The sequence below is a fragment of the Schistocerca serialis genome, chromosome 3 (assembly GCF_023864345.2).
Source record: "Schistocerca serialis cubense isolate TAMUIC-IGC-003099 chromosome 3, iqSchSeri2.2, whole genome shotgun sequence".
NCBI classification, from domain to species: domain Eukaryota; kingdom Metazoa; phylum Arthropoda; class Insecta; order Orthoptera; family Acrididae; genus Schistocerca; species Schistocerca serialis.
In genome coordinates, this window is record NC_064640.1 from 318,676,281 (window position 1) to 318,703,413 (window position 27,133).

Below are 27,133 nucleotides of genomic sequence, written 5' to 3' on the forward strand. Positions count from 1 at the left end.
TGGGAAAGTATGGACAGGGACTGTGGATAGGTGGTGCTTGGTTGGAGTGTGGATGAGGCATACCAAGATACTCTGTGCAGTTGCGATAATGCTCTGTCCCAGATGGTGCAGTGGTTACTGCATCTGCCTAGTAAGCAGGAGATCCTGGGTTTGAATCCCGGTCTGGTACAGATTTTTGACTCGTCACTGCTGATTCTGCTTAATGTCCTGTTGCAACTGAAGGCATTCATCTTCCTTCAATTTACATATAGTGTTTCACAGTTGCAGGACCTATGTGATGTCTGTTCTTTCAAAGGAACGGACACCATGCATTCACAGAAGTCAATAGGACATTATCAAATTCTTTTTAAAAAGAAGTACATGGTCACACTAAGAGGAAATTGGTTATAAATGAATATATTCATACAAACTACTCATTTTATTTAAAACTGTGTTTAAAAGTGAATATACAAATTATATGCATTTACAACAACAGTTTGTTTCATAAGTACAATACATATATGTGCTGACATTTTTCATTTACTCACTGGCAGCAAAAGGCACATAATGGTAAGCATCTTTGTTTGTTTATTTGTGATTACAATTGTGTTGGTCATTTATATAATCAAGAAATTTTTATTACAAAATATTCACTTTACTTTCATACCATGAAGATGGTTCAGAAACAGTGACATTTAAGGGCACTTCTAGATTGACACTCAAACTGTAAGCTCAAAAACTAGTATATATCAGAAGCTTTACACAGAATTGTTTTCTTCAATAATATTCCCATCCACAAAAAGGATATGGACAATACCTTCTTTTCGTTTTCCACTTGTCACAGTCTTAATACATGCTGGTCTTCCTCCAAGATAAAAGAGAGTTTCACTGCCATCTTCTACAAATTCATGCTGAAAACATAAGGGTTTATGGAAAAACAGACTTCAAGAATTCACAGAAATTAATGTAATCCTGTGTGCTTCTATACTTTAATGCATGAACTGGATACCCTTGGGCCTTAGATTCACATCTTAATTAAGAAATTTTTATCATCTGGAATGTTGGGAACGTTAATGTTTCTTTTATGTATTAGGGAACTGGTGTTGACTGATTCTCAATTCACTGCATAATGTGACTCTTCAAGGTTAAGCTCAAATCCACTGTATTCAATGGAACTCATTCTTTGTGAGTAAAACATGACTTTGATATAATTAACACCCTAAGTTTGACAATATTATGAAAAGGATAGTTACTGCTCACGATATAGTGGAGATACTGAGTCACAGATAAGCACAACAAAAAGACTGTCAGAAAGTAAGCTTTTGGCCGACAAGGCCTTCATCGTAAACAGAAAACATACACTGGCAAGGGCAGATTAAAGGGGGGAGGGGTGGAGGGGGGGGGGGCAGAACAGGCAATCACCCCCTCCAAAAGTTGAAAATAAATTAAAATCAATGGTAATTTTTGTAATCTGCAGCAAAGGTAAGTATGTGAATTTAGAGTCTTGGTCAGTGGTTTTAGTCATTTAATTCAGTATTCCCTAAGCCGTCTTACTTGATGTGCCCAAGAGAATGTACTACCTGTACCAGTGACTTGTGCTCCCCCTCCTGGTTGAATTGTGGGTACCAAATATTAGCAGGGCTTCCTGATCTGCCACAGCAGCATGCTTTACAATTATAATTTTCAAAATATAAATACAAATACATTTATGAACTAAACTGGCCAAAATATAGTTGTGAACAAATTAAGAACTACAGTTTTAAAAGTATTTTATTCTAATTTTAGTTTATTTGCTTTTAACTTGCTTATCATCTGTGTGTTAACAAAAGGCTTGAGAGCTTGTTGCTGTTCGTTAACAATTATATAAAAGACAAAAGTTACTTAGAAAAAGGTTGTGAATGCTACACATTTCAAGAAATTTAAAACTTTTTTGTCTAATATAAAACATATTTTTGCAATCATTTGATATTTTTAAGTATCAAAACAGCTTAAAACAGTAGTTTCTGAAGGTTTTTTCCTTAACTTTCAAGGCGAGTACCCCTGGGTCTTCTGTCTCTTCTAGACAACTGCCCTCACTCACAAGACTTCTTTAATCTCCCCTTTACACACACACACACACACACACACACACACACACACACACACACACACACACACACATACACACACACACACACACACATTAAATGTACAAGAGAAAATGAAATGCTTTTCAAAGGTACGTTGAAGAAATACCTGCTTGACCATCCACTGTACTCATTAGATGAATTCTTTTCCAGAAGTAATGCCCTCCCTTAATAATAGATGTATTTAGTCTCTTAGTTATTAGATGGACGGTACAATATTATGTTAATGTTATAGTTATAATGTTATATTGTGAATTGCTATACTAGTTAAATGACAGCTTGTAAATGAGAAAAAGTGATACTTATTAATATCTGTATCATTGTATTATATTACTATTCTGTAGCATTAATTGTATTTGTACAATTGTATTGACACAGTCCACATCCATGGAATACACATACCAAATAAATAAATAAAATAAATAAAATGTGTGTATGTGTGTTTTCTATTTCCAATGAAGGCCTTGTTGGTCAGAAGCTTACATTCTGACAGTCTTTTTGTTGCACCCATCTGCGACTAAGAATTTCCGCTATATGGTGAGTAGCAACTATCCTTTTCATAATATTGTCATAGTCCATCCTGGATTTTCCACTGTTTGAAATCATAAGTGTGTATTCCTGACGCAAGGGAACACTGTGGGATCTCAGTTTCCATATTTAGTATAAAGGAGTGTTGCTCGAGCAGTAGCATCTCTTTTAATTTGGCACTGTGAAATGGACTGCTCACCATCATGTCAAGTTTGACTCATTGTTCTTCTAGTTTTAATTAAAAGTTGATGCATTTAATCAAATATTGATTACTGAGTTATTACATTTATACAGTCAACTGTTCTGCGTCATTATTACAGCCCCTTTTGCCTACATGTGTCTTTTGTGCTAATTGATAATCACTGAGAGAACATCAACAGCTATTCGAAACATGTTCAGCACTACAACATCATATATGATATTTTTATATATTAAAAAGAGTACTAACACTAGAGTAGGCATCTAACCTGCAAACTGTATATAACTGGGAGACAGTGACATCCATAATATAAATTGAAGACCTAAAATCTTTTTAGTATGTATACGGAAAAAAAAATATCAGTAACAGTTATGTACCAGTATGAGCCTACTGTGACTTAGAACACTTCACTGCAGGTACTGAAAGTGTCCAGAAGAATCCTCACTTAGTTCTCATTCAAACACACTGTGTTTAACTGATAAGTCCATTATCTTACTTCACTACTTACTCTATCACATCAGACACATGATTGTAAATGACTTCTCCTTGTAAATTCTGTTGACAGTCACTTTGGCCAATAAACTTCCAGATTCATAATAATGTGGCACTGTAACTTCACTAAAATTTCCTTACTGCTAAATAGTGTCTCCTGTATGAGTTCTAAGAAATCTGTTCATCCCATTTCAGTATCTCTTACTGCCTCCATTCAGCTTGTCTACATTGGGTCCTAAGAGGAAGTGAATCTAGTATGCTTTGACTTTGTTCTAAAACACTGTTTGTTTGATGTTATTCTCACACAATGTTTTGTTAAAATTGAAGCCCTGTGGTGGACTCAACAGAAATTAATGAGTTTTAATTGACATATGATTTACAATGATACAAAAAAATTAAATGATCAGAGTATTAACATGTCAAAAACGAGTATTTCACACCAAATGCTGACATAAGAAGTCCTACAGTTCTTGACATTGAGCCAGATGAGGTTTCAGTGTCTGAGGAACAGCATTGCATCTAACTTGGAATCTGAATGTTACACTTAAGTTCAACAGTATTGACTATTAGAGTAGCATCGTAAACAGGTCATTGAATGATTTAAAAAAGCTCAAATGTATTAAATGGGGTGTTTTTTTGTGGGGCTGGGTGTCAGGGGATTGGAGAGCATGTGGAGGAGCAGATACATGCATGCCAGGCAAATAAGCAAGGTAGAGAAGATGAATTACTGAATATTGTTTGTAACACATGGATGAACACGTTTGTTGAAATAACAAGTGGGAACATTATGTTGAGCCTTGCAGTATCTCTGCTGGAGCCATACCTCTTGACAGCATGGACTGCTCATGACACTCAATGGTGCAAAAATTGTGAGTACCTATTTACTGGCTAAGAAGTACTCATCCCTCACTGTAATCCAAACTGAACTGAAGCTCATTGGAAAAACTGATCTTTTGCCATTTGATGCATCACTGTACACATTGGCAAGTCTTTAATCTGTGCAGAAAAATGTATGTAAAAAATCTGATATAAAACCTAACAGCTGACCAACAATCACAGAGACTAAGTCTAAGTAATTTACTTAAAGCAGCAATAAACTTGGCCATCCATCAGCACAATAAGTGCAGCCATCTGTCCAGACTAGTGACACTGTACAATGAAGAGGATTCCAGAGGAAGTGTTGTCTTCTGCTTGAGCTGTTCTGCCACTGAATCTACTCATGTTATAGCAGTAAATGTCATGCAATGTAAACACAAAGCTGAAGATTCAAATCCACTCCTTTATTGATATTCTAAAAAACATTTCATCATACTGGTTGTGATGAAAGTATCAGTATGATGTAAGTTTAATATAATATTACTGTATTTCACTTACTAACTCACCAGTAACATATCAAAAATATTTTTTATGAAAGAGCTCGTGGCTATTTGTCCAGCTCAGACTACTTTCTGCTTGAGTGTTTGGCCACAATGCAGTAATTATTTATTTCATACAAAAATGCAACTATGTTATATTAGTAAACACCACTGTTAAAAAATGGTGATTTTTTAGCATTATGTATCACAATATTTGGACAGTCTCCCCCATTCCCACACCATCTGCTTCATCTTCATCTATATCTACAGTTGCATCTGCATACATACTCCACAAGCTACTGTAAGGTGCATGGTGGAGGTTACCCTGTACCACTACTCTTATTTCCTTTTCTGTTCCACTCGCAAATAGGGCGAGGGAAAAATAGCTGTCTGTATGCCTCCAAATGAGCACTAATCTCTCTAATCTTATCTTCAAGATACTTTCGTGAAATGCATGTTGGTGGCAGTAAGATTATTCTGCAGTCAGCCTCAAATACCAGTTCTCTAAATCTTCTCAGTAGTACTCCTTGAGAAGAATGTTACCTTCCCTCCATGATCCCCATTTGACTTCCCGAAGCATCTCCATAATACTTGCATGTCATTTGAACCTATTGGTAACAAATCTAGCAGCCCACCTCCAAATTACTTCAATGCCTTCCTTTAATGGAACCTAGTACAAATCCCAAATACTCAAACAGTACTTAACAATACGTCACACTAGTGTCCTATATGTGGTCTCCTTTATAGGTGAACCAAACTTTCCTAAAGTTCTAGCAATAAACCAAAGTCAATGATTACCATTCCATACTAGGGTCCTTACATGCTCATTCCCTTTTATATTGCTTTGTAATGCTTCACCTAGATATTTAATCGATGTGACTGTTTCAAGCAATGCACTACTAACACGATACTCAAACATTATGGTTTTTTTTCCCTACTCATCTGCATTAACTTACATTTTTGTACATTTAGAGCTAACTGACATTCATCACATCAAGTATAAATTTTGTCTAAGTCATCCTGTATCCTTCTACAGTCACTCAATGACGATACCTTCCCATACACCACAGTAAACAGCCACAGACTGCTCCTTTCCCTGTCTGACAGGGTATATAAAATGTAACACCAGACCTATCACACTTCCCTAGGTCACTCCTGACAATACCCTTGTCTTTGATGAACATTCCCCATTGAGAACAACATACTGGGTTGTGTTATTTAAGAAGTATTCGAGCCATTCACAAACCTGGGAACCTATTCTGCATGCTTGTATGTTCATTAAGTCGGGAGTGTGGCACCACGTCAAATGCTTTATGGAAATTAGGAACATGGTATCCACCTGTTGCCCTTCATTCATGATTTGCAGAACCTCATGTGAGAAAAAGGCAATCTGAGTTTTGCACAAGTGATGATTTCTGAAACAATGCTGATTTTCAAACAGAAGCATTTCCCTCTCAAGGAAATTTATATTTGAACTGAGACTGTGTTCAAGGATTCTGCAGCAAACCAACATTAAAGATATTGCTCTGCAATGTTGCAGGTCCATTTTTTCAACTTTCTTATATACAGGTGTCATGTGTTCTTTTTTCTAGTCACTTGGGACTTTGTGCTGGGTGAGAGATTTGTGATAAACGCAAGTCATGTAAGGGACCAATGCTTTATAGTACTGTTTGTAAAACCGAACTGGGATTACATCAGGGGCTGTCAACTTATGTACTTTCAACACTTTCAGTTGTTTCTCTACACCAGCAATAGTTATTACTGTATCCTCTGTACAGGAGTCTTGGTGATGGTCAAATGAAGGTATGTTTGTATGATTCCCCTGTGTGAATGATTTCTTAAACGCAAGATTTAAAACTCTGGCATTACTTTTGTGATCTTCTACTGCCACACTAGACTGGTCAACAAGTGACTGGATACAAGCCTTAGACTCACTTAGCAATTTTATGAAGGATCAGAATTTTCTCAGGTCAATAAGATCTATTGCTAAGGTATGACAGTGGTAGTTGTCATAAGCTTTGCACATTGATCTTTCTTCAGATGCACAAGTTTCTATTAACTTTTGCCTGCCATCATTTCTGCTTTCTCTTTTGAACCAAGTGTGCAACAACCTTTTGTTCCTCAGCATTTTTTAAAATTTTGTTTTTAAATCATGGTGGATTTTTTCCATCCATAATCTACTTACTCAGCACATGCTTCTCCAGAGTATGATGTACAATCCATTTAAACTTTGTACATAATTCTTCTACATCCATCATACTGAAACTAAATGCTGTCAATTCATTGTGATATCTGTACCTTTGTGTTCATATCTTGAGGTGGTGTAGAGTGCTGTGTATAAACGCCTCTCCAAGCTGTAGTTGTTTTAACTTTTTTTTTATGAATGCACAGTGTAATGGAAATTTTTCACCACTAGCAGAATGTGCTTTAGGCAGTATGATGGTGACCAATGGCTGATTCAAAAGGGTTACTGCATTTTTGAAAAGCTTTTGTGATTATTGTTGGCAGAAAACTGAATAATACATTCACAAAGGTTGGCCATTAGTCACCAGACAAATTCTGTCACTTGGTCACACAGCATACATTGATGTTGATAAAATGCGCTGATTTGTCATGTGATATTTTATAAGAAAATATTCAGTATTTTCATACAGCCTTTTATGTATATACTGAACATCAACATTTAAAGAGTATGATTCAAACCATATAGATGGAGTCATCCTCAGGTTGCAGCCATTAGTGTGGGATGCCTAGCTTTGAATAACTTTTATGTCTCTTATAATTTGCATGTCTTTTTCATTTACAAACAGTTATGTAATCATGCTGTTCACAAATAAGTGTCTGCTATTTCATCATCTTTACAGTTCATGGTTGTCATTGCTTGTTTAAAAAGGTTAACAGACAATAACAAACATCAATAAAGATGAATAAAATGGCCACATTAATGTGTATACAAAATAAGTATACCATTTTTTTGTTAACATTGTAACAGAATTAAAGATGAAGGCAAATGAAATGAAGATGCAGGCAAATGAAATGAAACATACAGGACAATGTACAATGTGGCTTTACTGAAATTGTAGTTCATATATGTGACACATCATGAATTACTGTGAGGCACGAATAGGTACCATGATGGCAATCCATTAGGATCAGTATTTGCTCAAGTATGTATAAATGTGAGAGTACTGTACACCAGTATTAAACTGAATGAGGTAGTGCATTTGTTAAGAAACTGACCTCAGTTCTGGTGGATGAAGACTCATGCTCTGCCTCACCATCATGATTTAATTTTCCTGTGGATTTCTTAAATCACTTCAGGAAAACAGTGGGATGATTCCATCAATAACAGCAAGATTAACCACCCGTCTGCTCCTCATTAAACACATCTATATGTCTGTATATATAACAGGTTTTACCAACTATTAAACTGGTATATCCTATGTTATTGTAAAATTACCCTTGAAGAAATAAATTACATACTATAGGCTGCTACTGCAGTTATAAATATTCCCTTACTACAAAATGAAAAAGCAGTTTGTGTTTTAAAATCTCTTCTATACATTTCTTTCTATTCTAGAAATATGTATGAAAGTTTTCAGTAATATTTATGGCTGCACCAAACGATACAGAACTGTGCTGATAACATTTCTATAATAAAAGACCTATCTGAAAAATCTGAGACCTAAGATAAGGCTACCAAGAATGGATAAGATGTTCCTGTCATGCTGTGTAATGGCATCTGTATTGTAGACCGTTAAATATGTATTTATAAATTTTGAATGAAGCACACATATTCATGTAAACTGATGAAAATAAATTACAATTTTCTGTTAATACTCAATTACTGCTGAAAACTAGAATATGGAAGTTAGAAGGCACTTATTGATAATTAAATTTTTAAAATAGTTCTGTACACAGAAAAACAGGAAATAAAGACAAAATATGACTTACAGTACATTCCAAATTCTCGCCATTTGCCCAGACATCTAGTGTACTTTTTTCTGAAAATAAATTAGGTTGTATTTGAAAAACATATTAGCAAAAACTAATTAGAGTACAAATCATAACTTTAAAATGCTACACTTCATTTAGTTGCAAGCAAAATACCTATAAAGTAAATGCAATAAACAGTAAAATGTACTCATAAACCAATTATATGTTGTTCTTGCTTATGGTACCAGGGTTGAAATCTACCCTCATGCTAATACAAGACCCATTAAATGTGAATGAGCTATCAGCACAGATAATATAGTGCTTAAACAGCTGCATTAGAAATGTTTTATGTATTCATCATAAAGGCCTTTCTTGCAATATTAGGAGGCAAGTAAACCATTTTCATAGTACACGTGCTTCCATATATTTCACTTTTATAGAAAATAATATTATTGTTAGATGAGAGAAGCTGACAAAGTCTATGTACTATAAAATTAAATATCAGATAACCTACAGTAGCCTTGACTCACACCTTAGTACATATTTTATACTCAGAAAGAATACATATTCATAAATTTATAATTATCAAAGTATATCTAGATAAATTTAAACTCCTTTTATGAATGTACTCCTGTGGTTGATGCGTGTAGTTATGTGTCTTTTGCATCATGTATGTGGACCTGAAATTCTATATTTGTGTACATATACAGGGTGAATATTAATAAAACTGGCAACCTGCAGGGACAGACTCCTGACTGGTAATGCAGGAAAAAAGGTCCTATGAGTATGTGCCTGGAAATGCACTGTTGCCACAGTAGATGGCACTGACAAATGACAGCATGTTTTACAATTTCTCTGACCACATTCCATGTGTTCATTGTGTCTTGCAGGGTGTGTGATTGACACAGAGTACTTTAAGCAGCAGAATGGTTTGTCAGTAAAGGGGACTGGTGACAGAAATCCCATAATTATGATGGTCTGGTGCAAAAACCATCAACAAAATTCTTCCCTGTAGAGAGGATTCACTGCTGATAACCCTTGCACTCATTGCAGGTGATAAGGATATTAGAGGTTGTCATGCAGAATACACATAATTGTACTTTGGGTTAAACTATGTTAGCAGGCCACTCGCTTGGAGCTTGTACTAAGGTTTGTCTCAATGTCCTGTAGAACCTGGTCATCTAAATCTAGTGTATGTACAATCCACCACCTCCCAGCATTTTCATCTGTCTGAAAGGACCCATGATCATACAAATGCCAAAAAAGGGGCTTGAAATGTTGAGTGATGTGATTAATGTCTGTGAGGGTACTTGTTTTGTTATAGCCATGCTGCCTCTCGACTATTTCCATCTGCTTGGCATGTTCTTGACATGAATACAACACCATTAAGCTACTCGCAGTATGCTGTGTCAATCACACAGCCTGCAACACACAAGGAACACATGGCACATGGTCAGAGGAACTTTCATTCATCAGTGCCATCTTCGTGGCAGTGATGCATTTCTGAACATATGTTCAGAGGACATTTTATCCCCCATTTCCAGCCAGGAATGTCCCTGCAGTTTGTTGGTTTTTTTAATGTTCCTCCTGTGTAACTAGAATATTTCTTACTTTACTAAAACCAATCAAGATGTTTCAATAACTTATCAGATACTATGTGTGGTGTCTTTTGTGTGTCTGTATGTATGTATGTATGTACATAAAAAAGTGTTTTCTTATACTTACTTAAGTAGAATATTGTTCATTTTATTACAGTCAGTGAATGTGTGTTGATGAGAAAGCTACCAGACTACACATAATATTACAACTTATATGTGCCTATAGTTTGTAACTGAATATAAACTTGAAAAATTCTATGATTTCATATGTTTTGACAAGTCCTGCATCATGAATGTGATAAAATAGGAATAAGTAATTAAATACTTTTATTTTGCAGTGGCCTTCATAGAATGTAATGTGTGTGTGTGTGTGTGTGTGTGTGTGTGTGTGTGTGTGTGTGTGAGTATCTTACATCTCTTATAATTTTCAGTACTTAAAAAAACTTAAGAATTTTCTATGTGATCCTGTTGTTATTCATTCTGTGTAAGTGACCACAGAACTGTGATTAATGTGTTCTAATTGAACTAACATTTCCATTAAACTGATGAATTCTGTTTGATTGTTTTCTTCATCTGCGATTTTCCTCAAGATTTTTCTTCTTTGTTTATAATTTGTCATCTGCTACATAATATCATAGTTTCAAACAAGTATAGCACTTCTGTCTCAATCAGTGTTTCATAATATTATAGTTTTACCATTTTTATTGAGAAATTTCTATTATGTGTGTTCAAGTGAGCTTATATGCCACTTGTAGTCTTGTAATTCTTTCTTTGTTAGAGCTTCTTGATGAACCCCTGCCAGTTTAATAATCTCAGCTGTTGTGTTGTGCTCTTGAGTCCTAAGATTGCAGTTCTCCATGCTAGTTCATTTTGTGCAAGTGTCTTCATCTCACCATTAAGTACAACAATTTTGTCCTTTGTTTCTTTTACTGCATGCTCTATGTACAGTTTTAGTAACAGGAGGAATACACTGCAACTGAAACTCTCAACAACCTCTGATTATTTCAGTTCATACAAATCCTGCCACCTTCATTTCCTATAATTTTCAAATTTCTTCAGCTATAATATGGATTTCATGATTATTAAATTATGATCTATGTCCACATCAAGACCTGGAAATATTTTGCAGTTCTATATCTGGTTTTGAAATATCTCTCTTATCATTATATAATCTATATGGAACCTTATGGTGTCTCCAGGTCTCTTCCACATAAACAACTATCCTTCCATGATACTTAAACCAAGTGTTAAGCATTATTAAATTGTGCTCTTTGTTGAATTATAACTAGCAACTTATCCTTTGGTTCCTTTCTCCCATTTCATATCCTCTTACTATTTTTCTTCTCTTCCTTTGCCTACTATGAAATTAGAGTCCCCACTACACTTAAGTTTTCATCTTCCTTAGCATACTAAATAATTGATTTTATCTCATGTTACATTTTTTCAATCTCTTCATCATCTGCAGAGCTATTAAACATATATACTTGTATAATGGTGGTGGGTCATGGCTTTGTGCCTGTCTTGGCTGTGATGTACTACTTACTATGCTGTTCCCAGTAACTCACTTTCATTCCTGTTTTCTTATTCATTATCAGACCTACTCCTTCATTACCCCTATCTGATATTGTGCTGACAGCACTATACCAGTCTGACAAGGAATCCTGCTCTTCGTGTCACCACATTTCACTTATCTCCACTATATGTAACTTACAATGATCCATTTTTGTTTCACATATCTACCCAGTAAAGTAATCTACAATTCCACACTCTGACCTGTAGAATGAGAAATCCATTTCATGGTCTATTTTACTTCCAGAATATTTTACCCAGGAAGCTGCAGTTCTTTGGAAAATGTAATAACTGTAGTTCCCCCTTGCTTTTAGCTGTCCACAGGACCAACATACTAAGAACTAATAGACTAATATTACAAGGCCAGATCAGTCAATCTTCGAGACAATAACTATTGCAGAGGATGACATCCCACTTCTCTAATCATATGTTAGTCCAGCCTCACCAAAGACACCACTCCATTGTGGATGTACCTAAGACATGGCTCTTTGTATAATTGAAACACTCATTTAAATATTCATATTTGTCTATAAGGGAGATTTTTCCAAATGTGATGGCTGAAGGGTAATTCTTGAACCCCTTTTCTGCATACTGTATGAAATACTTCTCCTATGGAATTCTGGAGTTCAATCTTTGGTACTGTTTCATGAAGCTTCTATACTCATTGAACTTTATCTTGTTTATTGTTGGAGAAGATTGTAATTTCATCAGGAGATGCTAGCCAATGAAGATTAAAGCAGATTAGGAGACGTCTGCCAATAGTTGAACCCTTACATTCATTTTGATATTTTCTAATTGCTTTCTCCTAAATTCTCTTTGTTTTTCAATAAGCTTGTGTAAAATAAATATTGAATTACCAGTGAAAAATGCTTTTCTAAAAGTCATTTTTTTAAGTAACTGTTAATAAATCAGTTATGAAGTGCCAAATACACTTATACTTCTATAGTTATTACAATGGGGTTTCTAGAATTTCTTGAATAATGATGGTTTCTGACAATTCTCCAAATTTTGGTACAATTTTCTGCTTCCAATAAAACTTATAAAGCTATGATAGGCTGTTATATACATTTTCCCTGTATTTAATTAGTTCTGCATTAAAACCATTTAAACTAGTCTTTCATTATGCCAAATGATTTTTAAATAATTTATCCATTCTGCATAGTGTATTAATCATTTGTTTAGGACACAGCAGACTCATTTGAAATTAGTAACACAATTAATTTCAATAAAATTATAGCTAATGATATGGAGCAGTAGTCTAAAGTTATTTTTTTCCTTTAAATTTGCAGCTATATTTACATAATAAAATTGATGATTAGTGACACCCTGCTTAAATGATCAGTTGTTCTTTATGATTGTTTTCACTGAGTAGTAACATTTATGTATTGCATTATCATGTAAATCTTTCAATAGACCTAACCTCATGTTCAGAATGTTCTTGTGTTTCAGGCTGTCAAAAATTTATGTTCTCTTATATTGGAAGAGTCTTAACACATAATTTTAATCAATGAACAGGAAGCATAAAGTTCAAGGATGCCCAAGTCCAGTGGCAAAAGGGGGGGGGGGGAGGGGGTACACTACCCTCCCCCCCCCCCCACCCCTTCCAAACCCAGAGTAAAGTAAAAATATAGTGTAGTCAGAGTCAGGTGTTTTTCTTTCAGAAAAAAGATTTGAAAGTCAGTGTTATGCCGGTTTTTAATAGGATCAGAACTGGAAATTTTTTATGGTTACTTACGTCACCATTCACCTTCTCAGATATTAAAAACATTCCATATTACATACCCCAAGTCTAGTCCCCTCCCCCACTCCTCCTTACAAACTATCATATGAGTGCCCTTGACAACATTGTCTTTATTTCTTGTGCTATATGAACAATCAAATAGATGTATAAGGTTGGGACTGTTAAAAGTTTTAGTTTTTTAAATAATATTCAGCTAACGTATGTCTGATATGTTGTTTCTAGAGATTCAATACACATGGTGTATTAATAGAGCCTCCCCCATAAAACTAAGTCATACCGTATTATTGATCAAAAATACTGTGGTGAGTAATTTTCCATGTGTCCATGTCAGTGGCACTGGACAATATTTGCAATACAAATGCACAGCTACATAACATACATGAAAAGTACTCAGTATACATATTTCAGTTTAAATGATCTGGATTTACTTCTAAAAATATGACAGTTTCTACGTCTGCTATGTCTTTACTTGGTAGCTCATTTCAGTTTCCTTGCATTCTGACTATTAGTTTGTCCACTGTACCATATGTTTTTGACATGTCCACCTGGAACCATGTTTTTGAGTTATCGAGAGTGTTATATATGTAGTCAGAGATTTTATTCTGCTTCGCAGTTTCAATTAAATTCATCGATAGTATGAAAACTGTAAGACTTACTGTTATCTTTGATGTTATGATGCAGCAATATTGTACTCATTACTTATTTCTGGATTCTGGAACTTTTTAAGCTAGGCATGCCCTTTTCTCTGGCGGGAGCATTGTTTTGCTGTCTGGTATAACACAACAATGCCGCAGTGGTAGTGGTCATGCACAACCTTGGTATGTGCAGTGGAGTTGTTGGGATTTTGGACAGAGCAATGATGTGCAGCTGCATCGCAGATAGACAGTATGAAGAAATTGGTAGAAAGTATAATTAAGACTTGAAAGGGTTATGCTGTTTTATAGGAGAAAATTACTAAGAGTAATTAAGTTATTTTGCTGACAGCTGCATGGAATTAGTTATGAGATTCATGGTTGAAGCAGTGTCATCTTTATGAATCAGTCACTTTCATGGAGGAATATATTGAGAGTAGAAAATAAATGTAAAGACTTCCGTGATCAGTGATTACCTATTTAAGTAATGTGGAAATGCAAGATAGCTATGGTTACTTCAGTATGAATGTGAAATGAGCTTTTAGCTGTTAACACAAGATTGGATGAATTTAGGTATTGTTAGTGAAGTGTGGTACATGTGAGAGGGACAATAAAACAAAGTAATTTGAGTTGTACTGTTATTATTTCAAAGTGTCATTTTCCATTTTTCTACTGAACATCTTTAATATCTGAAAAGTACAGGAGAGACACATTTATACTGGGCACATGGTCAGCTTTATTTCATAGCAAAGTGTGTTGTCTATGTAAAGCTGCTGTTCTTAAGTCTGATAGCGCAACTGCCATAAAAATTAATCTACGACTACTAGAGAAGCTTTACAAAACATAACTGATGTAAAATTGATGGGGACTGGCATTTAATTAAGATAGAAAAGGAAGAAAACATGACCAAGAATAGAGTCTCCAGGGACACCTTGCATCGCTTATTTGCTATTTTAAAGGATAATTTAGTGTATTCGAGAAGATAATTACTCTTATGTTACATAGGTATCATGTAAGTCACTGTAGTAAACTGTCCCTAATAGTATATTCATTTGTTTTGTGGGCTAGTGAGATGTTGTTTACTAATTCAAAGCTCTTTGTGAGGCCATAGGAGATTCTTGTCGCTGTATTAATCTTGCCTAGTGAGATACTTATACTGTCAACATAGTTATTTTTAGTGTCTATCTTGTAATCCCACCATATGTGTAAATGGATGTTGTCTCATTATTGATATGCCATATTATACCTACATCTACCATGGTTAATGTGAGAAGGGAACAACTCAGTGTCTCTGGCTAGCATGTCATGTGAGCCTATCAGGAAGCCAGTTCAAGGTCAAGTGGCTGCCGGCCCACTCTCACTTCTGTGTGCAAGTGAATGCCCCATGGCATACATACTCACAACGAATCTGTGCTACATTAGTTATTTGTTGGACTGTTTGCATTACAAATGGGCCTGGTTGGGCTCTGAGTATAGTGCCAACAGCCTGCCACTCTTCTGCTTCAGAGGACTGTGACACCATTATTTACCTAAGTGATTAATTTTCACCTCACATATGAGTGGTTTCCACCAACATAATTCTAGTTGTGGTGCTATCTGTTTTTATTTGTGGTCTTGGACAATTCACAGGATAAGCAACTCTCGTGAATGGAGTGTTATTTACTTTATGTTTCAGCATACTCAACATGAGTTAATAAATGACTTTTGTAACCTTAATTGGGTACTACAAAAGTCCACAGATTCTTTTCCTTGCAGGAAACCAAATTAGTTATTCAAAATAATCTTATATTTTACAATAAAATTTTGTATCTGGGTAGCAGCTAGTTTCTGAATAACTTTTAACAAGGGAGAAAGAAGAGAGATATGGTGATAATATCCTCTACCTTCCCTTGGCCCTTTATTGAAGAGTGGTTTCAGTTCTGTATATTTTGATAAATCTAAGAAACAGCATTGTTCAAAAAGCCACTTTATTACTGTAGCTGGTGGTTGACTTATTTTATGTGCTGATTTAAGTACTTTTGTGGGTATTCCATTATCAAATTCAGAAATTTTCTTTTTTAATGATAGTAAAAACTTTATATGTTCTCTGTTCAAATATTTCTGAATTTTGTGATAGCAGTATCAAAGTTGTCTTCATCAAACACACCCAGCACAGTGTGTGTTGCTCACAGTTACATGGGAGATGCCACTTTTGAACCCCCCAACAGTGCATCACTGGGCGAGCTTGCTCTTACATCACCCACTGTTCCAATAGAGAGGTGCCTGCATACATGCCACCAGAGGATGCTAAATACACATGACCTCACTGTGTGTAACTCTGATTGTCTGGCTTGAATTTTGAGCAGCCACACTCAGAGCTTCACCTCAGAGGCTCAATGGCTCTACAGACTTATTAACCTTAGTACAGAAGACTGCAGTGAGGAAAACACATTGCCATAGCACAATGTTACTGAATGTTACTATGTGTCAGTGACTTATCTGAGTGTATCACCAATGAAGACTACCTGTTTTATGAACAACATGACTCTCACTGTATATAGCTCAGCTTCACAGGAGGACCTACAGCTCTTTAAAGTTATGTATATTTCCATTATTGTTGTTATGTGTTGCCTTTTTGGAAATGTCTCATTGCCTTTATTAGCAATATATAAATATTAGTCAATACATCAAAAATATACTTGAACTTTTCATCAGTCCCAAAGTGATTTAGTTTTTCTGGTAATACGCAACACTAAACTCTGATACAACATGTTTGAAAAACTCATTGAAACACTGTGGTGCTTCTTCAGGATTTATAATAGCATAATTTTCAATCTTAATCTCAGAAATTTTGCTGTTACCAGATTTTTCACCAAATTCAGATTTAATACTGACTCAATACCAATGACTTATTTTTATGTCTTAAAATTAAGCTATCATTTGACATTTGCTCTGCTGCCTTCACAGCTTCCTTAAATACAATTTATAATGTTTAACATGCACAATAAACACTTCATAGGTGAGTTGGCAACATGTCTGATTGTCATGTGGAGGACTTGGGTCGAATGTCTGGTACTGCCATGAATTTTTACTTGGTAGGAGGACTGGACTGGAGTTCACTCAGCCTTGTGATGTTAACTGAGGTGGTAACACAATGTGAAGTGGTATCTCCAAGGTCTGGAAAGCTGACAACAGCTGGGGGAACATGTGTGCTGACTCCATACACCTCCATACTGCATCAGAACGATGCCATATGGCAGAGGATAATATGACAGCTGCTTGGCATTGTACAGTCCTTTGGACCTGATCATAGTGTTTAGATTTTCTTTTCCATTATATAATCAATAAAGGAAATGTCTCTTATATTTTAGTTTTATTTGTAACAGCCCTTTTGGAGTGCTTAAGATTTTTATGCCTTCACTGATCTATTTAAATTTGTTGTCAGTTTGCTATAGCAAGTTTTAGGTAGAAAGATTTTGTTGGGCACTTCTAAAGAATTAATTACAATCTTGTTAAACTGTTCACTATTTGAAATATTTTTGTAGTAGTGCCTTTCTGTTTTCTTTGACCTATCACGAGACGCAATCAAATTTTCTTGATTGAGTTTCTTTTTCAAATAGTTTCACACACCCTATAATGCAATAAGTACTCTGCTCATCACCCAGTTTTACCCAAAATATACTTCGTAATGAAAAGAAATATATTTGTCTCCACAATCTTTTCAACATAATTGGCATTAAATATGATGTACAAATCAGGTGAAGAAGAACAGGAAAGAATTAACCATGAACCTACTGAGAAAAATCCTGATATCTACATCTAGATGACTACTCCTCAAGCCATACTTAAGTGGTTGGCAGAGGGTTCACTGAATCGCCTTCAGGCTATTTCTCTTCTGTTTGACTCTCTCACACTGCATGGCAAAAACGAGCACTTAAATATTTCCATTCAAGCTTGGATTTATCTTATTTTCTTTTGATGATCATTTCTCTCTGAGGTGGGCATCAACAAAATATTTTTGTATTAAGAGAAGAAAGGTAATGACTGAAATTTCATGAAAAGATCTCACTGTAGCAAAAAACACCATTGTTTTTGCAATAATGTAAAGCAAGATACCCTTAGAATTTTTTCATTGTCCTTTGTATGTTTAACCTGCAATGATTTAAGGCATCACAGAGCACCTAAATCAAGATATCAGATTTTGACTTGAACACCAGAACTAAGAAGCTCATAACTTAATTGCTGTTCCATTTTCATTAAATACTGTGGGTCAGTTTCCTGCATCATATCAACAGTGATCTTCCTCCCAAGTGTGTAACATGTGTTTTGCTTCACTATAAGCTACATGGAGTAATGTGGTCTTCACTTGTGTTGTTAGTTGATAAATATCTAGCCTGTTCATATGGAGTGACAAACCTATACAATAACATATGTGTGTGTTCTACACTACTTTGTTTGACAATATTGTGAACCTACATAATGAATGGCAGCACTGACCCTAACTATTCTTATTGCTAGACTTAATTTGCACTAAATACACAGGACAATGTAGATGTTATTCCCAATTAAAAGAATTTTCTTCATTGGTTTACTTCCATGCACTGTACATAATGACGGTGATCAAAATCACCTCTCGTGATGGTAGATTTCAATTTTCCTCATCTCCATTTCTGACTGCAATTGTATTCCTGGATCTGAACAATGTTAAATGCATCTTGGTGATTCAAATATGCATCTTGGTGATTCAAATAGATTTTCTGGTTGTAGGACTAAAAATCATTTGAAGTAACTGCACACTGAAAAAGGTTTAGACTACAATGGAACAATGTTTTCCAGTTTGATTAACACTTCTTCTAATGTGCTAACTAATAAATAGGAGTTCTCATAATACCATTCTGTTCCAAAATAAAAGTCTCTTCAAGTCAGCTTCCATGGTCCATCCATCTTGTTTTAAATGAAATTTTTTTGACAGTACTAAATTATATCCTTACTTCAAATGAGTTCACTGAGTTTGTGAAAACAATCAGTGTTCCAAAGGTTTTCTCATTTTTCTCTGCCAAATCTCAGTTTTCAGGATGCTTTTAATGAATTAAAAGTCAGCCTGTACAACAAAGAGAATATTAACAAGTTTTCATTTTTAAATTGGCAAAACTGTTCCACCACTTACAAGCTTATATTCTTAAACATGGATGACCAAAAGTGTACAGCTTTCCTCTTAGTCTCAGGACCATAGTTTTATAATACTGATAAATTCAACCAATTGATAGCCAGAAAACCTGTGCAGTCACTGATATTAATGGTACAATATCACAATTCAGGTTTCTTTCAGTTGATTCAGTTGTTTAATTTTTAGTTTAATATATTTATTAACTTACCTAAAATAACTCTGAATGATCCACTTTCAAGCTCTACCAGCCATGTTTTTTTTGTTTTTCGTTGTATTTCTGTGAACTTTTGGTAGCTTTTGTCATTCACACAAAGCTCATAAGAAAAGGAAAATGCTCCAGCGGGCATAACTTTAAGCACGCATTTAGCATTTCCAATGTTGAATATTTCATCACCGACCAACTTAAACATCCAGTCACGGTGGATTATTTCCTATCAGGAAGAATAGATATAAATTATTTTCTTTTTTCCCCTATTCTTATTTGAAATTACAGAGAAAAAGGTACACAAATTAATTAAAGTAGGTCTACATGAAAGATGAAACTCCTCTGTGAGATACTAACTTGTGCAAATACATTACATGAGTTACAAACTGATTTCTATGAAAGCTATCAAACCCCTAATTAGAGAGGAAAAGGCATCAGTTAACTTTACTCTGAAATAAAACAAGTTGTCATCACAGACTATGATCTGGGGATATTGCCGTTATTTGTCATCTGTAACACTGTGTTTTGAGTGTTAACTTGATGTACCCTGTGCCATTTCACTGGCATATCCATTTGAGAGGTTGGTATGCTGAAAACAACACATATGGTATGGTAGAAGTCTAAGCTAGCCTTATTTACTTCTCCCAAATCCTCCCTGTTACTGTCTCTCTTGTATATTATATTTATCTTTTTGGACACTGAATGCACATAGGTCTTACAAACAGGAACCAAGAAATGCTCTACTAATTTCATATTCACATTAACCTTGGTCTAGGTGAAGACTTTTGTTTCTGCACATTTCTCATTGCTGAAGAGATCAATTCTATGTAATTTTTATTTTGTCTCATGATTGATTTATTGTGAGTATGAGTAATTAGAGGAGAATATTATGGCTATTATGATATCTATAGGAGGAAACCTCTTCCTTTTTCATCATATTGATCATTTTTCTATACTTAACCTAGTCCTAGCTGTATAAATGAGATCACTATAATGCCCACTTTTTTCCTTAATCTAGTGTGAAATAGCTAATTTAGGATCTGCTGAAACACTGGGAATACATAGCTATCTAGATGACAGTGTGCAAATTTAATATGAATTAATTAGATTTAGTTTATGCCAGTTTTTCACCATTCACAGAAAGATATATAAATTACTTAACTTTAAATTTGCTAACTTCAATTTTATTATTGCTATACTTATACCAACAATATTTTGTCACTTCATTCTTAAAGCAAAAGAAAAAAAGAATAATTAGCATTAATTTCTAATTTCACTACATTAACTAAAAGTTTTAAATTATGTTCCACAGCCTCTTTGTAGGATGATAATTTTGTACTTAATTTTGTACTTCCTCAGTCACTGTATACAATAGCATCATCCACAAAAAGCCTCATGGAACATCTGATTTGTCTATTATATTATTTACATGTCCGCAGCTCATGGTCTTGTGGTAGCGTTCTCGCTTCCCGAGCATGGGCTCCCGGGTTTGATTCCCGGCAGGGTCCAGGATTTTCACCCGCCTCAAGATGACTGGGTGTTATTGTGTCATCTTCATTACCATCATTCATCCTCATTATGGTCAGAGGAAGGCAATGGCAAACCACCTCCTTGCCTAGTACGGCGGTGCGGGTCTCCTGCATCGTTCCCCTATGCTCTGTCAAGGAGTATGGGACTTCACCACCATCACCATTGTTTACATATAGCATAAAAGCAGTCTTGCCTCTTGTCACATGGCCAGCATAGGAAAGAGGTCCATGGGGCCAGCAACCTGTGCTGGCATTTTGGTTGCCATCTGGTGACTGCATGTAGCTTGGTAGCCCTTGAGAGTCATCTGTAAGGAAGTAGGTTGCCTGCATAACTTGGTAGCAATGTGGGTTGCTGGTGGAGTAGACATTAGCCCGTGATATAGCTGCCACTATACTCCTGAGACAGGGGGCCTGAAAAGTATGCAGTCACCATGTTTGATCCACATTAACACTTGTAGTCACCCAAACTATTTTGCACTTGGAATCTGCACTAATATCACTAGGTATTAATATTATTTTTATGGCTGTAAACATGCATCTATCACCAGTGTTCACCCTATCTTTATGATATCGTCCCAGTTGGAATTTAGAATATCATTGCTACAGATATCTGGTTTCAGCCAGCTTTCTGTTCCTACTACTATGTGGGCCTAGTAATAAGTGGCCAATTACATATACCTTAACATGACAACAGTACAAAATTCATGCTCATTCATCCGAATGTACAGTCATTTCCAAATAAAATCATCAATTTTGATCTTGTCAGATGATCTGAAGGAAGATTCTGTTGTATGCTTAAGTGAACATTGGTTGAGCAGTGATATGCTGACAGTTACAAAACTACCAGGATTAACACTATCCTCATTGTTCTGTAGGATATTCTCTGCCCATGGTGGAACATGCATTTTTGTTAGAAGCAGCATGAAACATTGTTGCTTAAAATCCTCAGAGATGCTAGGAAAGGAAAAAGAATTTCAGATTTGAACTATGGAAACAACTTTGACAAAAACAATTACAGTTTGCTTCTACAGAAGCCCACACAGGGTCTTATACATATTACTAGAGAAACTAGACACTGTGCTCAGTAAACTTAACACTAATAAGAAAAATCTAATAGTATGTGCAGATTTTAATATAAATTTTTAGGCAAACTCAAATGAAAAGCAAACTCTCATGATTATACTTTCAGCATATAAATTACAGGCCATTATATACTCTCCCACTAGAATTACGAAAACTACATGTACCACTATTGAGCAAATATTTATAAATGCAGAAAATAGTGACTTCCAGGCTGGAACCATAAATACAGGATATAGTGACCATAATGGACAGTAGGACTACATTACTGTCCAAAAATATCCAAAACCACAATGCAAACAGAATGAGTCAAAGAAGAATGAATCCTATGTGAACAAACCATAGGTACATTCAGACATCTGTTAGCTAAGAAAACCTGTAATGCAGCATATCAGCATGGGAGTACATGTGAAATATTTACTAAGTACTATGAAACTCCATTACCAGTGAAAAACATGGACTAAGGTCCAGTAATAAAAATAAGTCTTGGCTAACAGCTGGTATTAAGACCTCAAGCAAAAAAGACAAAACTACTATATGATATTATAAAGACAGCAGGTGCATGATGAATTTCATGCTCACTACAGAAACTACAAGACAATATTTAAAAATGTTGTGAAGGCAGCAAAAACAAAGGCAAATGTCTTTTATATACAGTCTGCTAGAAACAAGACAAAAACTACGTGGAAAGTTGTGAAATAACAGACAGGTGATGTCATTACCAAAAATGCCAATATCAAGCTATATTAAGATGGAGAGAAAATAACAGATCCAAGGAAAGTAGAATATATCTTCAACAACTATTTTACAAATATACGTGGGAAACTAATCAGTCACATTTACTCAGTTAACGAAAATGCAACTGCACCATTATTAAGATCAACAGCTCAGCTACCTCTCTATTTCTGTACCCAGTGAATGAAGAAGACATTTTGGCAATCATAATACCTGAAAAATGTAACAGTCTTCTGAAGTAGATGGTATATTTGACAAAATGATAAAAGCCTGTGGTGAACTCTTAGTAAAATCACTGACACATTTATGCAATAGTTCACTAGCATTAAGGATTGTAGCACTTAACCTCCATAACATCAAGGAAAGGGTCATGCAAACTATAAATACACAGTAGTCAAACAAAGCTGTGAAAAGAGTTTCTTGGGCTTTGGGTCCAGGCTAATGTCAGGTGGAGAACTAATACTGACAACCTCATCGAAGAAATTGAGTACATCTTGCTATGTGATGAGGATACTTGAAAGCTGCTGCAGCAAAGACTACCTAAAGTGTGCATTATGCAGATGTTCAGTCATTTTCTGGGGAGCTTCTCCAAACAGCATTAAGTTATTCAGAATCCAAAAAACAAACATAGAAGGTACCACACACAGAAAACCTTGCAAGCCACTCTTCAAAAACTGCAAATCTCTCTACTTTCATGCCTGCATATATGAGGGCATGCTCAAAATAAATGATCCAATTCTTTTATGTGAAAACTCTTAAAGATTTTTAAATAAAACATATTTTATTAACATTCTACATCTTTATTCTTCATGTCTACATATTTATTTCTCAACATAGTCACACTAGTGATGAACATGTTTCTCACAATGAGACACCAATTTGTTGAAACCGTCTCTGTAGAGTGTTTGACTTTCTTGACAGAGCCACAAACTCACCTCTGCTTGTGCCACTTCATCAGTATTGAAGTTAAGCCCTAAAAGGTGTTCTTTAAGTTTTGGAAACAGACGAAAACCACATGTGGCCAAGTTAGGGAGCATGATTGATGACAGTGAGCCCAAGGTGTTAGATTGTTGCAGATGTCACAGCACTCATATGTGGTCTGGCATTGTCATGCTGAAAAGAGGGTACTCCACGTGTAGATGAACTCTTTGAATTAATGCTTTCAATTTTTTCAGCACCACTCATGGAGCAACATAGTTTGTTACACACCATCATGTTACATGCTACAATTTGGAGCTTACTAGTGGCAGAGGGTTGCAATTCATGTCAGCAGTAATTAATATACATTACATGTAATATCTCAACCAACATTGAGAACAGAATAAAAAATTTGGAGGCATTACTTTCCAGCACACCCCCATAAATAAAACCATAGTATTCATAAAATAGTATAAGATTGAAAATCCCACACCCTTTATCCAAAATGAAGATTTACATACACACAACAAAGATATTTAGAAAATTACCAAAAAACATATAGTCAGTAAACAGTGTTGCAGGATTCAGAGCTGCCATGAAGGCATATATAATGGACCATTTCTTCTATAGCCTGAAATAATTCTTTTATATATCATACTGTATCAGTATCATTAATAATGTACCAGTATTATGCACTGAAACCATAGTAGCACTGTAATCACTGAAGCAATGTTAATACTGTAGCAATAATTTGTACCATAACCACAGGTAATTAATGATGTTTTATAATGATAGAAACATTATTGTGTTCAACGATGTCCAACATCTTACTATACATTCTCGGTACCCACAACATCTCATGGACAAATAAATAAATAAACGGTTATTGTTTATATGCCAGACTAGTTCTGTGACCTTTACATAGATGTCACTATAGTTAATTCATACCATATTAACATTTTCTTCTTCCAGGCTGCTATGATCAATGCTACACTGTCTGGTATCACAGCACATCTTGCTGGGCCTGTGGAGGGGTTTCTCTGTCCTAAGAAACCCTCATGAGCACAAGAAATGTACTCTGCCACCTTAAAGCCACTTCCTGAATATCGTTCATATCTAACTGATTAAGGATGGGGGAGACCCTACAATTCTCCACCCAATAATGAAGGACAAGAAATCCACATCCAAGGTTTTTGTGGAATCATCTGAGCCTCTGGTTTTAAAATTACTCTGGGCTCCAAACCAGAGGACCACACTCAGTCCTGGGAACAATGCTGCAAAATGATAGCTCTGCATCTACCCTGTGGGTGAAGGTAGTTGTTTTCATCAAATCAGCCAGCTGCCTGTTGGATCTGAAGACAGCCTCTGAACTCAGGTGCCATTCATTACTACATGAGATATGATTTAGAGCTGAGTGCACCAAGTGTGCTCAATTACTGCCAGCAGAGCCTCCTCCATTACCTGGATGAGACTTGCCAGCAAGCAAGCAGAGTAGACACTGCCCTTCTTACCTGATGTGCCTATTATTTCCCTGAGAGGCCCCATAATCTACCTGACACTGGAGCTTTCAATGACAAGCAATCTCACCCTCTACAATTGTATTGACCTGTCAGGAAGATCGCCCACTCGCCCCATGGGTGAGGTGTCCTGTGCTGTTTCAGATTAACTTCCAGCATTAGGCAATACCTCAAACCTGTTTTTAATAGGTAGGGTGATAGCAGAGTGGCTAGAACCCGCTTTCACCCCGGAGATTCACAATCCGCCAATGTTTGCCGGCACCAATAGGTAAGCGTTGACAGGCTGGGATGTGCAGATCTGAAAGTGCACTGGCATCTGGGATCTCAGTTGATGCTATAGGCTCCAGAGGAAATAAGTGTCATGTGACGAGGGCCTCCCAAATCGGGTAGGCCATTCACCGGCTGCAAGTCTTTCGATCTGACGCCACTTCAGCAACTTGCGCATCGATGAGGATGAAATGATGATGATCAGGACAATACAACATCCAGTCCCTGAGTGAAGAAAATCCCTGACCCAGCTGGGAATTGAGCCAAGGCCCTTAGGATTGACATTCTGTTGCACTGACCACTCAGCTACCTGAGCAAGATGGCTCCAGAGGTGCCAAAGCAATTGTCTCAGGTGTCCTGATGCCTCCTCAGCAGCCTGCAGTCTGTTGACTATGGCCTGCACAGTTTCCAACTGTTTATGGACAGTGCCAAATTACCTCTGCATCTGTACATGATAGGTTTACAGTCACTATCCATCTTTCTTTTTGTCTGTATCACAGGTAATGTAACACTAAACCAAAAAGTTAAACTTACAACACAAATAACAGATAAATATGCAAACTCTTACAACAAAATAAATAATCATTCCATGTAGGCTTTCACGGCCGACGTCTTCATCAGTAAACACTTCCGGGCTAAGTTGCCGTGGTCGATCTGTAGAACTTCTTCTCCCTGACGTTTCGTTCTCAACTACGGAGAACATCTTCCGAGGTGAGTCGAAAACTGGCTGCTAGGAGCTGGGGCCACCGCTTATATGAATATCGTAGGGGGCGCCACCGCACATCACGTGGCGTCAAAGTGCAGCTATCTCTGGCTATTGTCTGTTCTCTCGATTGCAGGCAATCGATTGTCACGTGATTGATGCAACGTCGACCGCCATACCTTATCCAATTTTAATCCTTCTTCTTTACAATTAAAATTGTATTGATGTTTGTCGATTTCAATTGCCTTTCTATACATACGTGTATAATAGTGCGACGTCCTCGCTAGCACGCTTGTTTCACCAAATTTTATCGACCACGGCAACTTAGCCCGGAAGTGTTTACTGATGAAAATAAATAATGTTGCTATAAACAGATAAATGAACAGCTATGGTACACGTCTAGTCAGAAGCATATAAGAATACCACTAACCTAAATGAGAATATTAAAATAGGATAAACTGCTACTCACTGTATAGAGGAGACATTGAGTTGTAGACAGGCACAACAAAAAGACTGCTACACATTTTTAGCTTTCGGCCAAAAGGCCTTCTTCTGAAGTAGAAAACACACAAACACATTGACACAAGCACAACTTACACACGTATGGCCATTGTCTCTGGGAACTGAAATGAGACTCAGTGGTCTCCTCATGAATAAAATATTTTGGAGGTAAAATAGTGCCCTATTCAGAGCTCTGTGCATGTACTACTCAGGAGGATGTCATCATCAGGAAAAATAAAACTGACACTATACAGATCGGAGTGTGGAATGTTAGATCCCTTAATCGCAATTTGATCACGTCCACATTGTTCAAATGGCTCTGAGCACTATGGGACTTAACATCTGAGGTCATCAGTCCCATAGAACTTAAAACTACT

The 27,133-nt window shown here is 36.0% G+C and overlaps 1 protein-coding gene across 1 annotated transcript in view; it reads right to left on the reverse strand.

The window, feature by feature from the left end:
• Positions 1-506: 506 nt before the first annotated feature.
• LOC126471602 (fas apoptotic inhibitory molecule 1) overlaps positions 507-27,133 on the reverse strand; it is a 55,889-nt gene continuing 29,262 nt past the window's right edge. Inside the window, exons 3-5 of the mRNA XM_050099839.1 lie at positions 19,510-19,732; positions 8,634-8,683; positions 507-890 (exon numbers count right to left, since the gene is read on the reverse strand). Of these exons, the coding sequence (XP_049955796.1) occupies positions 738-890; positions 8,634-8,683; positions 19,510-19,732 (426 nt within the window). The 3' untranslated portion in view covers positions 507-737. The remainder of the gene's footprint in view (positions 891-8,633; positions 8,684-19,509; positions 19,733-27,133) is intronic.